Source organism: Xyrauchen texanus, chromosome 22 (genome assembly GCF_025860055.1).
Source record: "Xyrauchen texanus isolate HMW12.3.18 chromosome 22, RBS_HiC_50CHRs, whole genome shotgun sequence".
NCBI lineage: Eukaryota > Metazoa > Chordata > Actinopteri > Cypriniformes > Catostomidae > Xyrauchen > Xyrauchen texanus.
Window position 1 is genome coordinate 17633696 of NC_068297.1, and position 17180 is coordinate 17650875.

General features: G+C 38.6%; 1 protein-coding gene across 5 annotated transcripts; it reads left to right on the plus strand.

The window, feature by feature from the left end:
• Nucleotides 1-1175: 1175 nt before the first annotated feature.
• sparcl2 (SPARC-like 2) lies at nt 1176-15652 on the plus strand. Of its 5 annotated transcripts, XM_052153082.1 has the most exons (10): nt 1207-1223; nt 1352-1397; nt 2235-2333; nt 4952-5024; nt 5164-5275; nt 6316-6452; nt 7595-7749; nt 9684-9796; nt 14734-14828; nt 15371-15652. In XM_052153082.1, exons 3-10 carry the CDS (start codon nt 2253-2255, stop codon nt 15421-15423), a joined length of 819 nt encoding a protein of 272 aa, XP_052009042.1. In that variant the 5' UTR covers nt 1207-1223; nt 1352-1397; nt 2235-2252; the 3' UTR covers nt 15424-15652. The 5 variants fall into 5 exon arrangements, with proteins under 5 accessions (XP_052009043.1, XP_052009042.1, XP_052009040.1 ...); XM_052153083.1 differs by lacking the exon at nt 1352-1397 and having other exon boundaries at nt 1176-1223; XM_052153080.1 differs by lacking the exon at nt 1207-1223 and having other exon boundaries at nt 1230-1397.
• Nucleotides 15653-17180: the final 1528 nt, after the last annotated feature.

The following is a 17180-nucleotide window of genomic DNA, read 5'->3' on the forward strand; positions in this document are numbered from 1 at the left end:
ATGTACTTTGAAAAAGTACAAAGAGTTATTTTGGTCTGTTCTCACCCAAAACTGATTATATTGCTTCAGAAGTCATGGATTAAACCATTGGAGCATACAGATTACTTTTATACTACCTTTATGTACTTTTTGGAACTTCAAAGTTTTGGTCACCATTCACTAGCATTGAATTGACTAACAGCTGAGATGTTCTCCAAAAATTATTCGTATGTGTTCTGCAGAAGAAAGAAAGAAATGATGAAAGAATTTTCATCTTGGGGTGAGCTATTCCTCTAATGTTCCTAACACTTTGTACAGTGAACACCAGATGGTGCCATCAAACAACTGTTTCTGAAGCTCATGCTGTAATGCAGTGTTTCTCAATCCTGCTCATGGGGGCCTCCAACATTTGTGTTTGTGTGCATAATATGAGAGCATGTCTCCTGTTTATGCTAAATTCAAAACATATGAATCAACGTGTGGGAGCGCTCCCACTAATGTGATAAAAACAAAAGCAAATGTAATTAATGGAAAATAATCTATCCTGTCAAACCAATTCATGTTATAACACTAGAGGTCAAAGGGCAAATAGGTCAGAGACTTAAGTCTCCAGGATACCACAGAGGTCATTATTATTTATGTTTTTGTCTTTCAGTATCAGAGGTCTTAAACATACAGTATAGGCACATCAACACCTGTGAAAGCTTTGCACACAACTCAGACATCAGACATTTTCGTGACTCTTTAGTTTGTTTTCATGTGAAGATGTGTGGACAAATATGACATGATAAATGCAACAGTTTAGAAAAGCTTTTTGTTTTGGAATTTCAAAGCATAGTTTTAAAGTCATGCCATCCGGCACAGTGCCCTCAATTTCATCAGTCTCCAGTGACTATATATATATGTGTGTGTGTGTGTGTGTGTGTGTGTGTGTGTGCGTGTGTGTGTGTGTGTGTGTGTGTGTGTGTGTGTGTGTGTGTGTGTGTGTGTGTGTGTGTGTGTGTGTGTGTGTGTGTGTGTGTGTGTGCGTGTGTGTGTATGAGAGAGAAGGATTGAGATTGAGTGAGTAAGTTCTGGTTCTCATTGAGGTTGGCATTGCTCCATAGACAAAAAGATTTACAGGCCAACTAAACAGAAGGAATCAAGCAGTACTGAGAAGGAGGAGTGAAAAGAAAGAGAGAAAGAGAGAGTACAGGTTTACACGGTCTCTTTAGATGTTTTTCACAGTCCATGTGTAAGTCGAGGTGAGTGAGTGTGTGTGCGTGCATGTGTGCGTGCGTGCGTGCATGCATGTGTGTGTATGTGTGTGTGTGTGTGTGTATGTGTGTGCTCATCCATCCTGTAAATGGTTTGCTAATTAAGGACTTCGCAGGTGAAGCCAGAGAAGGAGGGAGAAGAAATGAGGAGCAGAGGGCCAGGTAAGAGGAGATGGTAAAAAAAGATGATCAAATAAAAGAGAAGAGAGAAGATGGGGGGAAAAAGACAACTTGAAGGAGGGGCAGAAGTGGAAGGGAAAAAGAAAGGTATGTGACTGTCTGATACAGTGAAAGTTCAGAGCGAGAAAGTGAAGAGGAAGGAGGCAAAGAGAATAAAGGCACAGAAAAAGGGAAAGAGACATCATAAGAGAGGAGAAGCTCTGGTAAGAATTTTAACACAAATGAAAGGAAATAGCAAAGGAATGAAAGAGTCAGATTCTGTCAGTGGACGACTGCTCTGTTAATGTAACTCTATCTGCTCAGAGCTGTAACATACAGTAATGACTTCCCAGTGATGTGGCCACTCCATACTACACACATGCATACACATCTAATGAGCACTCCAGGGCTTACACACAATATGGAGACTAATTTAAATTATTTAAAGAAGAGCGTGAACAGTCAGAATCAACTTTAATCAAAATTCATGCTTTGAGGATTGTTGTCTCAACTTTTATAAGCATGATCTCTCACACTTTGAATTTCTGGTTGACGTGATTGTTTAAATATTAACATTGAACAGAATTTGCTTTCTCTATATGTCTTGTTATGCATTTTCTCTCAGGATGTCCTCAGGAAGATTTAAAATTTGTTTTGGAAAATGATACAATTTTAAACTTTAGAGAAACAAACTTTTCCCCTACACATCAGTGATATATCTTTTTGTGTAACTGGATGCCTTCCAGGTAATATTTTAATTTGGAGAGAACTTTTTTTTTTTTTTTTTTAATGTTTTTCTAATGTTTTAATGAACATTTTAATGTTAAATGCATGTTTCAGACTCAAAAACGTCCTGTCATGAGTTCTGCCACAGCAGCTATGCACCTGCTCTGTCATGTGCTATTCTTCACAATGAGCCTACACCTTGGTGTCGTCGCGGTGAGTGGTTTATACTCACTATGATGATAATGTGTTAGTTCATTTGCTTATGTTATATTTTAATAAGCATGTTGACTTGCACTGTAAAAAGTGGTAACCTGCAATTGTGACCTTATGAAGCAATTATGACTTGATCCAACACTTAAAATTGGTTTTGTTGGTGTAAACTAATGTCTTCATGTTGATTTATACATGTTAAATATTTTTTTTTACTGAAATCAAATCATTTAATTTAGATGTTTCTACATGAAGCATTTTGATTTTTCCCCCAGTGTGCATTTGGCGCAAAAAAATAAATAAATAAATAATCTAAATTGAGTGCCAATATATTTTTGGGTGTTACTGAATGTATTTTTCAGATATTGGTAAACCATGTGTGATTTACAGTTTGTCTGATGTAGTGTAAGGTATTGATATGATATGTGTTATTTTGAAAACGCAAAAGAAGTCAATATTATATTTTGACAAAAAAGACAATTTAATAAGAAAAGAGATGGAAGGAGGTGCAGTTTATGAATGAGGAAGACTTTTAGATGACCAAAATAATGGAAGTACAGTTTTTGTGTGAGGAAGAGCAGAGGTCTAAAAAATTCTTAATGCTTTCACACTTACTGTGCTGTAATTGCTAACAGACTGTTGGAAAAATGTATGATCCCTATCTCTCTCTCTCTCTCTCTTCTTTCTCTCTCACACACTCTCTTTAAAGCTCATATTTCTGCACACATGCTTTCAATATTTCAGTCTGTCACAATAGACTGTCATCCATCAAGTCCTAAACCTGCTCAGTAATACTCTGATATCCTGAAACACATCAAATTTTCAGACATAAAAAGGGAATTAGAAAGAATAATATTGGCTTGGTAAAATAAATTACAGCTCTTTGGTACAGAAAACAATGGTTTAGGCAATCTATTTAATGTAACAGCAGTGAATTTTGACAGTTACTGTTAGTTAATGCACTGGGTATCATGAACTGGCAATGAACAATGATATTTCACAGCATTAATTATTCTTAATTACAGTCAATTTATCAAAATAGTATTGTTCATGTTAGTTTATAAGGTATTAACTAATGTTAATATACACAAGTTTATAGAGAAAAATAAATGAGTATAATAAGAAATTAACAATAACCAAGATTAACAAATGCTGGAAAATTGATCATTGTTTGTTTGTGTTATAGGGTGTAGAGGGGCTGAAGGCTCTAATGATTTTATTTTCTCCCAAAACAATAAATAGCAACAAAAACTACCACTGCACTATCCAAAACACATGTTTAACAGAATGCACAGCAAAAGTTTCCTGTTCTGTGACATCTTTGGATGTGGTGTCTAAAGGTTGAAAGGTTTGAGGCAATTTGATCTCGTTTTTAATATTTTTTTAAAATGCAACAAATGTATGTAACTAATGAAAATCCTTGAAATTAACACGTTTTTTTCAGACAAAATACTAATTTATCATTTCCAGGTTTGTTTAAGGTCATTAAATTTAATAATTTTCAATAACTCTCCAATAAGTTAAAGGATAGTATTTGGGATAAAAAGCCCCCCTGTTGCAGGGCTTAAGGCCCCAATTAAAAACAATGTTTGTTTGTTTTTTTAATTGGGGCGAATAGATTTATTATGAAAAATGTTCAAAGTGGGTTCACATTGGCTCATCCAATCATAATAGAGATTAATTTGTTTATAGAATGTAAAGATGTAATAAAATGTCAAATATGTTTGAAATTAACAGGAAATGGTTGACTTTTTTCTGAAGTTGTTATTTTGAGTAAGCGTCATCTTAATTTGTTACTCAAAAAAGCATCTTGGTGTCTCAAAATTATATGCATTGGTTGTCAAATTGTGCCCCTATATCTGCACAATTTGACTTTAACCCCCCAGGGGCCTTTCAACCCAAGTGTGGGGTAAAATTCTCCCTAACCACCATTTTCTTTTTTTTTTTCTTTTTTTATAATTTTAATTGAAACAATCTTCTGTCATTTTTTTTCCACACAAATTATGTTGCTCCATCAATATTCAATAAAAATAAAAATAACAATTATTTGGGCTTACCTGTAATACAGTTTGTGACCATGAAAAAAATCTAAATTTCCTTAAGGGCTGTCTTCAGCCCTGTTGTACCCTGTAACAACAATTTTATATTGTTTCAAGTGGTACAGGTTTAGTTTCTTAATGGTTTAATAAAGGTGCAACTCCTGATTAAAATATTTTATCCTTAGGAAATTAATTGTAATTTGAAACATATGAATAATACAGAATATACACACACACACACACACACACACACACACACACACACACACACACACACACACACACACACACACACACACACACAAACACACATATATATCATAACCACTCACATAAGAGATTGCAGTTATTAACCTTATAAATGTTTCATTATACAGAGGGTCCTCTGGGGCTTCCATATTCGGAATAATACATGACCAGCCCAGTACTACCAGATTAATCCCAGCAATCACCCTGTTATGCGACACAGTGACTCATGGACTAAATTAATCATGGTTGACTGTGAATAGTGAATTTCCACAATGGTATCAGTTAGTGAAAACTATTGCAATGTTTTCTTATTTGTGCATGTGTTTGTGAAAGGGTGGAAGAGCCCAGCGTAAACAGAGGCAGGCTGAAGAGAAGTTAAGGCCTTATCTGGGCAGAGTGGACCCAGGTGAGATGGGCTTAACACATTTTATGCATTCAATAAATTATATACCTTTTAACATATAACAGTATTTATACTTACGTTTTTTGCCTTTCAATATTTTAAAGCCCTTTGTACTCACATCTATCTCTTTCTCGGTCTTCAGAATCACTATGCCAGTTGTTGAAATGTCACAGTCCTGTTGGTTCCTGGTGCCAAGTAGTGAAGGAGGGAGGCCTTTTTGTACCAAAATGTGTGTGTCCACACACCTGCCCTCGGTAAGCCACCCACACAGACAAATTAATAACAACTTTCCATGACACCTAAACTGACATTTCAATCCCAGACTGTTGACAGTGAGCCAAAGTGTCATGATAAAGAACAGAATAATGATGTAAGATGCTGCTTACGGCTCACAGACTCCTTGGAATCAAACTCACGCCAATATGGCCAGCAGCCCAGATGTTAAACCATTGGAGTATTATCTCTGTCACTGTGAACTCAGATAAAAGGCCACAAGAAAAGAAAATATATGCTGAAGAGCATGAACACAATGCAATACAATGGTGATCATTTTAACTTTTGATTCAAATGTTAAAATACATAAATGTGTGGTTTCTTTATCAATGGTTTTGTTTGTTGGTTTTATACACCAGATTATATGTTTTTGTGAATTCTATCCTCCAAAATTTTTTTTATGTAACATCATATTTATTTAATAGCTGTTGGGTAAACAATTTAGCACAATAAAACCATACTGGCATGCATTCTGGCAAACATTAACTGTAAAGGTAGATTTTTACCAAAGGTTTGGATGTTCTCAGGACAAGGGTATTCAGTTTATTGGGCTTGCATTTCCCCTCAAAGTCCACATGAAACCAACGCTACTGGTTTAATGGCAGGCCCTATTGTGACAAACTTACCCCATGCTATGTGACAACACGTCCTGCTATAGGGGCATATTGTCACAAAAGGTCAACATTTAAAGTCCTAAATTAGTAACGCTGGAAATGATCAGTGTCTTCATTATCATTACCAATAACTAAATAAATGTCAATATTTTTTGTAGCCAAGACTTAAGTCATGTGACTTAACTTACAATGACTTTCAAAAATGAACCTACCCTGAGAAATATGCACTGAAGCAAAACGTGTGACAACTAGCCCAGGTCTCCCCTATATGTATCTAAAATTAAATATGTAATTAATTTACTGATAATTAATTAAGAATAATTACATGAATAATCTTGTAATAATGACTTAAAGTTTGTAAGGCTCAGTCAATATACCACTTCGTGTGTGCATGTTGTTGGCTGCAGGCAGGGGGCAGCAGTGTGCAGCGTTCTAGGGAAGACATACGGCAACGAGTGTCTACTTCACAAGGAGGCCTGCAGCAAAAAACAACGCATTGGCAAGGCACATAGTGGAGCTTGTCTTAGTAGGAATTCACACAAATGTACCATTTATTTAAATTTCAGTACACTTATATGCACATTCAACACTAAAGAGTCCCATAATCTCTTGTGTATCAACTGCACAGTATGTTACATTAAAAACAATCTTCAAATCTCTTAAGCCTAAATGACTATCATCTATCCACCTTATTTTTCATCTATATTTGGACATTTTCAAACTTGATAGTATACTGCTTCTGGTATAAGCCACATCCGCAAATCATGTTTAGCCCAAGATAGACCACTTGTATTAAAATGAATGGGAGAATTTGGAACACACAAAATGGTGGATGTAGAAAGGAAGTACCTTTCAGGTAAAAGAGCCAGTCATATTTTTGACACAGACATCATCGTCGCATTCGCATTAGCTGGCCCAGCCTGAAAAATTATGTGTTTTTTATGTTATCTGAGCAAAAGAAACACAATTTATGATACCGTTGTTGTCAGATTTAACTTTGATTTAATGTGTTCTTTGATCATAATATTGGCCAACAGTTTTGGAGATTTTGGTCTTTCCCCATCCAAGTTTATATGAGCTATACTTTTATGCTGCTTGTATCTAAATAAAATAGCTGCCCAGAAGCATTCCAAAGATGGCCACAAGTAGACTGACTTGCCTTGAAAGAACTTTGACTTCCAGTTATTTTAGTGGTACTAAAATGCTAAATTATGCTGCTTTAAATTGCAGCCTGGCAACATATGTCATCATCTTATTATTATTCATTATTATTTTCATAAACACATGGGTTCGATGTGCATATAGTTTTACAGTTTATTGCACTTTGTGGTCATTAATTGCAACAATTCAACGGTGCCATCAAAACAATTATTGAGAGAGCAAGGCACAGAAACTGACAGCCCTCAAATATCTTGACTCAGCATGTTGGACCAACTTTTATTGCTTTAACTTTTATCACGCCAAAACTGCACCTTGTTAATAATAAGCACACTATACTGTCCTTTCTGGTCAGAAAACAAAAAATTCTCTCTTGCATTCGCCAAAAATATGTCCTCTTGCTTCCACATTGCAAAGTAAGGTGGATATTTGGAGGAATTTGTCAGCAATTGTTTTCTTACTGAATGTCCTTGTGTATCGTGTATGATGTTTTATAAAAAAATATCAATGATGTGGTTTCTCCATCAGTGAGCGAAGCAGAGTGCTCTGTGGAAGAGTTCGGTCAGTTCCCGTACCGTCTCCTGGACTGGTTTTTATTGCTCAGCAGAATGGGAAAGAGATACACTCCAGTTGCACCCTCACAAAGCTGCCTTTCACACACACAACGGACTCAGCTTGCACAGGTAGCACATAGATCATGAGTCTGCAACTTTAGACATGAATATTATATGGGCCATTAGATATGAATATTATATGGGCCATACTTGGGCTTCGGTAATATTTCAGTCCCCCAGACTTTTTAAAGTGGTTGTTCACCACAATGACAGGGGGTTTCATACATTTTGATGTGAAGGATTTCTGAATATTATGATCCACTTGTAAGGGACCCAATTCCAAAAAACAAAATATGCAGTTATACAGTATATCTTAAAGTATAAAGGCCCATTTATAATGTGTGAGAAGAATAGTAAGCATGAAATAATGAAGACGCTTTCCCCACTGTTGTCGGCCGGGAATGAGAACACTATTTTCATTCTTTGCCGTTCTGTATGCCAGACCACTGCCAGGCCCCAGCATGACTGACAGACCTCGTAGAGGCTGCACGAGGCATAACCATGTTCACAAAGGTGAAATCCAGCTAAGCTGACTCGGTTGTGCTGAGCCGCCACCCCGCGGTGGTGGGTGGCGTTCAGCCACTGGCGGCCACACACTGAGCACAGTCAAGCACGGCTATATGCTTCTGTTCATAAAACGACCGCCTCACCTCAACGGCTTTCTGTTCTCTGTACTTATGGTGATTGAATTGAATTGGACACTAATACAGTAAGTCTCCATTCAAGGTAGTTACTCAGAGACAGACTTTGTCTCATATCCGTCCACTAGACTGGTTTTTGCCAAACAATTTGCAGACACGTATATGCAGATATTCCCTTTCTGCAGGTCATTCTTGAGATTTGCCTTCAATGGAACTGCATTCTGGTTCAAGGTCCTACTCTTCAGGTTGTCCATGTAACTTCACACTTGTACGAAATGGGTACATGTGGCCAAAACTCACTCTGATGAGGCCGAGCGGCATCTGTATTACCTCAACGATTGGTTGTTGATAGCTTAATCAAATTTACAAGTGGGCCAGCATAGACCAGTTGCTAGCGCATTGAGGCTTCAAGGGCAACTGAACAAAAAGCATATGACTGCCCAATCAGCAAAATTTCTTCCTAAGAATGAAACTCGACCTGGTAATCATGTCGCCACCTGACTGACAAACGCATTCAGTCCATTTTCCTACTCTTGACAAGGCTCAACCTTAGATGAGGAAATTAAAAGCTTTTTCAAAGCGAATCTTTGCCGCAGCTAATGATTTTTCGTTGTTTTGGGATGGAAGACAATGAGAGTCGGAAAATCCTGACAGTGTGTAACTGGGCTTTGAGATTCAGATAGGCAAAGGCGAAGCGCCAAGGTTCACCAGCCAATCAAATTGGCATGATGGTATGGGGTTTCAAGGTCACCGTCTCCTGTGGGGTACTCCCACAGTGTCAGCTTCTGACACAGCATCTCGTTCCCTCCTTTCAAGGAACCAGGGTTATGTAATAACCTAGATGTAACGTCAAATTTTGTAAATTGTTAAAAACTGCATAAACCAGATTCAGTTTAAGAGGTTTTATTTATTTATTATTCATTTTATAACAATTTTAACCAGGTCTCTGCCATGGACGATAGTCAAAGAGGATGGCATGACATTTAAGCACGAACAAACACACTGCATAATAAACTGACAAAATTATCTAAATATAACATACAACACATGTTGCTGTTTCGGTAAATGTTGTGTAAATTACATCAAGGTGACAGTAATTCAAGCAGGTCTCTGGAGGAAACTTCAGGCACGAAAATGACTTTGTCTCTACAGGGTGATATGAAATTTATTTAGGTAATTTATTATTGAAAGAACTCTATAAATATACTTTAGTGATAATCTGCTCATTGATTATCTTTAAATTATTCAATGGGATCCTTATAAATACAAATATTTACTTTTAAATTGTAATATATACACTTTTAATATACACTATTAAAGGCATTAAGATCTCACTATATCTTTAATGTCACTGTCTTTCAGAGAAGGTTTGTTTTGTTGGACCGTAACAGGGACGGGAAGTTAAGCAGGAGAGATCTAAGAAAGCTACACTATAAGCGAATGCCACTGGAGCACTGCGCTCAAAGATTCTTCCAGTAAGTCACACACATGCACACAAAGAAAATGACACCAACCAGAGTCATGTGACGCTATGCGAGTGTTGGTCGCTTAAAGGCGTGCTGCGCTTAAATTTTGGTACTGTTATCTTTTTAAGCTATTTTAACCAGTCATATCTGTAACAGTTTTGTTTGTAAAACTGTGCTGGGAGGGCAGGATGTCAAGAAATTTGAAATTGTCAGCCTGTGGGGACATTAAAAAGCACTTACGCTCTCACTCGTCAGACACCTTGCAGGTGTCATGATGGCAGAGGTCCAGTCGATAGTGACAGAAGCGAGCTTCATGACGTTGGACGGGATATCTCGAACATTTATGCAGTGCTGATGAAAATCTCGACTGACATGGAGGGCTTTGTAGAAATTAGGGGTGACCTGTGGAGCATGTGGTGGCTCAGCGGTTAAGGCTCTGGGTTACTGATCAGAAGGTCATGGGTTCAAGCCCCAACACCACCAAGACACCATTGTTGGGCCCTTGAGCAAGGCCCTTGAACCTATCTGCTCCAGGGGTGCTGTATCATGGCTGACCCTGCACTCTGACCCCAGCTTAGCTTAGCTTAGCTGGGATATGTGAAAAATAAATAATTTCACCATGTATATGCAGAAATGTATGTATAATGTGTGACAAATGATCAATTAAATTAAAACAATTAAATTAATCCAGCTCCAGCTGTTTCAGATACCCATGGGGCTGGGTTCTCCAACCTGGGAGGGATAGCGGAGATAGACAGGGCCTGCAGGGGACACAGGTGAGGGAAAAGACCCCCTAACCGGGGAAGAGATTTTGAAGAGAGACACCGGTTTATTGCTTCTCGGAAACGCCGTTATGAAGTCCTCTGCCAGCTGGACTGCATCCTCCAGTGAAGCCGGATGGTGGCACCGGACACACTCAGCCATGACACAAGGTAGCTGGGAGATGAACAGTTCCACCGGGTCTACGATTTCCTGAGCTCCTGTCTCCCTCCACTATCACTGTAACAAGAAACAGCTGTTAGAAATACGTCAACCCACTCCCTCTCTCCCACAAACAGACACACGACCATGCCCCCATCCCCACAAAAATCCTTTAGGAAGAATCATTATAGTTTTGGCTGAAATACTGGGGCAAAAAACTGTGTGAAAACTGTGTGTGTATATCACTCTGCTTGTGTGTGTGCCGTTCTAAACTAAAGTGTAAGAGCAGTGCAGATCTATTAAGAGTTACTGTATAAGTGTCTCTTACATGTTTATATTTTTTTGACATTACATATGTTAGCCAGCAGGTGGTGGCAAAAGATAATTTTTGTGTGTATATGAGCAGTTGGTGATGTGAAGTGAATCCGTCAGCCATTGTTTACATACAACAGCACTCCGTGATCGCTTGTATTACTACTACTACACAACTACAGCTAGAAAATAGCTTTAAATGGCTTTAAACAAACAACTTCAGCATTATGGCTGAGAGGCACAACAGCTGAGAGGCACAACAGACAGATTAATTACACAACTCATTACTTACCTCTTACTGGAGTTTCCACATAGGAGAAAAAGTACTGTTCAAAAGGAGGACACTGCGATTTCTATAGTGAAAGACTCTTTCTATCACACTTGTAAAATATATATATATATATATATACACTCACCTAAAGGATTATTAGGAACACCATGCTTTCGCCTTCAGAACTGCCTTAATTCTACGTGGCATTGATTCAACAAGGTGCTGAAAGCATTCTTTAGAAATGTTGGCCCATATTGATAGGATAGCATCTTGCAGTTGATGGAGATTTGTGGGATGCACATCCAGGGCACGAAGCTCCCGTTCCACCACATCCCAAAGATGCTCTATTGGGTTGAGATCTGGTGACTGTGGGGGCCATTTTAGTACAGTGAACTCATTGTCATGTTCAAGAAACCAATTTGAAATGATTCGAGCTTTGTGACATGGTGCATTATCCTGCTGGAAGTAGCCATCAGAGGATGGGTACATGCTGGCCACAAAGGGATGACATGGTCAGAAACAATGCTCAGGTAGGCCGTGGCATTTAAAAAATGCCCAATTGGCACTAAGGGGCCTAAAGTGTGCCAAAAAAACATCCCCCACGCCTTTACACCACCACCACCAGCCTGCACAGTGGTAACAAGGCATGATGGATCCATGTTCTCATTCTGTTTGCGCCAAATTCTGACTCTACCATCTGAATGTCTCAACAGAAATCGAGACTCATCAGACCAGGCAACATTTTTCCAGTCTTCAACTGTCCAATTTTGGTGAGCTCTTGCAAACTGTAGCCTCTTTTTCCTATTTGTAGTGGAGATGAGTGGTACCCAGTGGGGTCTTCTGCTGTTGTAGCCCATCCGCCTCAAGGTTGTGCGTGTTGTGGCTTCACAAATGCTTTGCTGCATACCTCGGTTGTAACGAGTGGTTATTTCAGGCAAAGTTGCTCTTCTATCAGCTTGAATCATTCGGCCCATTCTCCTCTGACCTCTAGCATCAACAAGCCATTTTCGCCCACAGGACTGCTGCATACTGGATGTTTTTCCCTTTTCACACCATTCTTTGTAAACCCTAGAAATGGTTGTGCGTGAAAATCCCAGTAACTGAGCAGATTGTGAAATACTCAGACCGGCCCGTCTGGCACCAACAACCATGCCACGCTCAAAATTGCTTAAATCACCTTTCTTTCCCATTCTGACATTCAGTTTGGAGTTCAGGAGATTGTCTTGACCAGGACCACACCCCTAAATGCATTGAAGCAACTGCCATGTGATTGGTTGATTAGATAATTGCATTAATGAGATATTGAACAGGTGTTCCTAATAATCCTTTAGGTGAGTGTATATACAATATCACACTCGCAATCATGCTGTTTGGCCCTAAATCAGCACTGCTGTGATTCCCTGTGGCCGAATCACAGCAATGCTGATATAGGGCCATATCGCACGATTGCGAGTGTGATATTGCTTATTAGGGATGCACCGAAATTTCGGCTGCCAAATTTTTTTTGGGGCCGAAAGAGAAAAAAGGCAGAAAATATGAGCCTAAATATATGCCTCCCCGCCCCTCAGTGATCAGGTTTCATTCTTGATCGATCTAGCCATTATCACGGTGCTACCAAGCAAAGGCCGATGTCACAGACGAGTGTGGCCGGGCGGAGGGCAGGGCCGGGTCGTGATTCCACACACCCAGGCTGATGAAGCACTAGCGGGATAAAGGCGACCGGAGACAACAGTGCGACAGAGCGAGAGTTACGGGAAGCTGAATCACGCTGGCCCGCCCTCCACCCTGCCACAGGGTGGATTAAGTTACTTTATAAACAACTGGTAGTGGCAGTGCAAAATAATGGATAGGGGAACCCAACAAGGCTGTCCTCTTTTCCCTTTATTGTTCTGTCTTGCCTTGGAAACATTAGCAGCCGCAATAGGAAAAGAAGATGATTTTCCTGGTATTATAATATATATATATATATATATCATCTGCTACAATAATAATTTTTCAGGTATTTACAGTTGCGCCATCTACTTTTTACTATTTTTGGTGCTAGTACACAGCCCCCTAAAGCTGCAGACACCCTCTGTGTGGTGCTCACAGCCTTTGGAAAGGGACATGAAGTGTTGGTGTATTATTTCTCGTTTAATCAGAGTCTTGGTGACTGGGCTTTATCTGCTCTTAAGAGGTTATGGGAAAGAGATTTGAACTTGGTATTGGAGGATGGGGAGTGGGAAATATAAAAAATATTAAAACTATATCTAGGGATGCAAGAGTGTGCCTTATTCAGTTTAAGATTTTGCATCGTTTCTACTGGACTCCCTCTAGATTGTTTAGGCTTGGTCTAAAAGACACACCTACCTGAAGGCGATGGCGGATGGAGACATGGCCCATGATCTGTGATTCTGCACTAAGATTTGTAAGGTTTTAGATGCTCAAATTTCATTCTGCCCTAGACTATGTATATTGGGTGATGGGGCAGTCATTAAAGTAGTTCACAAATATACAAAAGGCTGGGTCCAAACTAATGTAATGTTTGGCAGACAGATAATTCTTAGAGGATGGAAGTCAGTTAGTGCTCCCTCATTTCAAGTATGGTTTACCAAGGATGGCAGCATTTGAAAAGATGTCATATAAATAGCTTGGCAAAATAGACACATATGGTAAGAAATGGGACAGGTATTTGGCCTTTTTAGAGGGCTCTCAGTGAGGACCATGTGGAGAGAAATAGAATTGTGGTGGTAATTGTAAATTCTATTCTTTGTGGAATACCTCCTTTTCACTTTGTTTGGTGATTTTTATATTTTTTTTATGTTCACAAATATTTTATTTTGTTTGTTTGCTTATATGTGTGCATGGTGTGATGTAGACTTGGACCACAGGGATATTTGTTGAGGGGCAAGGTGGAGTTGGGTAGGGGTAAGGGGATACAATGGGAGTTAAGTTGATTCTGTGTGTATGTTCTGTTTATATCATATTTCACATAAGAATCAATACTAATTTTATTATCAAAAAAGAAAATGACACCAACCCTTGTCTGTGCCTATAGACAGTAAACACACACACACACACACACACACACACACACACACACACACACACAGAGTAATGTCACTATTGTGATTTTGTGAAGTTTTCTCCTGTCTTTATTATGTATTTGCATAATATTACTCCCCCCAACATCATTCAGATTAAAGTACACATGCCTTCAGCATCTCATCAAGCCCTCCATCAATCTCTCTCTCTCTCTCTTTATCCTTTTCTCTCACTCATCCTCTCAATATCTCTCTATTCAGAGCTGTGAATGCTTATTGCCTTCCTACTCTTCTAATGTGAATAGTGTCCTCTATGCCTGATAGTTGCAGACAGAGATATAGAGGGATATACAAATCAAAAGTGAGAGAGAGACAAAGAGATTCCACATGTAGATTTCAAATATAATGTGTGTGTGCAGGTCATGTGACAAGAACAAAAATAAGAAGGTGACCCTGAGGGAGTGGACTTCCTGTTTGGTTAATCGTTCAGAGCGCTGGTTTCAGGATTTCATGTGTAAGTCTAAGATTCTTTTTTTTTTTTAAGGTATTCTCTAGTTTCGTGTACAGATATGCGCACACACACACACATACACACATTTATTTTTCGATCTAAATGAGGATATACCACAGACTTCTATTGTTTATTTAAAGTTAATTATAAATACTTCTTACTAACCTTACCTCTAATTTAAAACCTTCATACATGTTTAGAATTGAGATCAACAGAAAAATTGCAAATCTTTATTAATTAACAACGTTTTGGTCAAAAAATTCTACAGAAGATTTTTTGACTATAAATATTACTGTAATTATAGTTAATTGTAATCTTTCTATATTTTTTAATCAATTTTATAATTATTTTTCAATAACATGTTTATTTTATACATTAATTGTTTTTTCCAATTGAGGATGTTCCACAATGTTGCTAAAGTAAGGTTCTACCAGATTTGGCAACTTCTGGGGACAAATTTGTCTCAAAACTTTAGCTACTGTAAGTAAACCCACAGACACATACAGTACAAATCATTGTCTCAATTCTTCTTTTCTCTATCTCAGCCATGAAGATGGGCTCACCAAAGTTATGTCCTGTGCCAGAAAATAACCTTTGATCGCAGACGTTTTAGCTGGGTGGCATCATATTTTCAGCTGTTCATAGAGTACTGATGGAACAGTACAAATTCCTGATACGAAACACTGCTGATGATCAGAATCTGGAAATATTTGATTCCATCCAATGGGATATGATTCTACTAGGTTCTATTTTATCAGAGATATTAAATACATTTTCAAGACAGATATCAATTCATATGCTTTAAACAAATAGTACATAATAAACATCTAAACATTCATGTTGCTGTTTTGTCATTTTGCAGAAGTATTTGTGTGCCATTGTGTGGGCTTAACAGAAACTGCTTTTTGAGGGACAGAGGGCATGTATCATGGACCACACAAGTAAGTACTGCAGCGAGAGAGAGAGAGAGAGAGAGAGAGAGAGAGAGAGAGATTGCGCTATAACCTTAAACAGAGGGATGAGAGCAGATTAATTGAGGGGTGGTGTTTAATAGGAGTGAGATAGAGAGAGAGAGACGGATGACCCATGAGAGAGATAAAAGACTACGTGAGCAGGGATGAGAAAAATAGATAATATGGCAGAGAAAGAGGACAAAGAAAGAGATAGAGATAATCTCATAATGCACTCAGAGAATGAGACAGGGAGGGGGACAAGATACTGTAAACCATAGCAAAGGAGAGAAAATAGATTGCAGCATGAAAAATGGATCAGAAAAAGAGAGAGACGGTAGGGGGAGGGGGTGTAAGAGGGAGAGAAGGAAAGAGTTACAGAAGGGTGTGTTAAAGGGTGGGAAGAGGTTGTTAGAGGAGGGAGAGAAAGAACATGAGAGTACTTAAATGGCATCTCACCACAAAGTAACTTACTGTAACCTTCCAGGACATCCCTGATATCTGTCACTGTTTAAACACGAAATGCTTCCAATCATTGCAGCCAAAGTGTGAAAAAAAATTCTGCGTAACATTTGAAAACTAGTTGATCAAGTTTTCTATTTAAATATGAGTCCAAGAAGTGGTGTGGTGTAATCAGATTCAGATCTGATTACATTTGTAGCTTTTCAATTGGGTTCGGTTTCAAAATAGTTCAGTCAACAATCAGTACTCATCTGGCTGCCTTTTCTGCATTGTTTGGTTTATGGTGTGGGTTTTTTTTACCCTGTTTTTTTTACATTTTGGGGTTATGTGTTGTGTGAGTTGTTATTAATGTGTGGTGTGATGTGTTTGTCTTATGCGCTTATATTATGTTGATAACATAATATAATATGTAACAGTAGCCAGCTGGTACATGCTGTGCAGTGTGTGAAAACCTCCCTCCCCTGGCCTCAAGAGGTGCATTAGCGACTGACGCTAGAGGCTGTAGCATTTATCCTCCTTGTTAGCGTGCTCACCTCGACCCCAGTTCAAATCCCACTCAGAGCAGGTCGGCAGAACCGGTTACAAATAGTTCAAACAAAAATAAAAATTCTGTCATCCTGTACCCTCATGACTTTCTCCTGTGGAACACAAATGTGTTCAGAAGAATGCTTATGCTGCTCCATTTCATACAGTGAAAGCATATAGTGACCAGGAGCTGTTACAAGGGTGTAGATTTACCCTGAATATTGGGGGGGTTGCAGTGTGAAGCATTTACATGTTTCCATTTGATTATTGTATAAATAATGGGGGGATGTACTTGCTTTTTTTGATTAATCTATGCCCCTGGCTGTAAAGCTTTAAAAAGAACAAAAAAGTTCCATAAAAATTGTCTAAATGACTTATTTGTCAATTCAATTCAATTCAATGGGCTTTATTGGCATGA

Coding starts and splice junctions, on each gene's coding strand:
- sparcl2 (XM_052153083.1), top strand. CDS start 2,253: ATGAGTTCTGCCACAGCAGCTATGCACCTGCTCTGTCATGTGCTATTC. Junction 5,276..6,315: donor TGTCCACACACCTGCCCTCG/GTAAGCCACCCA, acceptor TGTTGGCTGCAG/GCAGGGGGCAGCAGTGTGCA. Junction 9,797..14,733: donor TGCGCTCAAAGATTCTTCCA/GTAAGTCACACA, acceptor GTGTGTGTGCAG/GTCATGTGACAAGAACAAAA.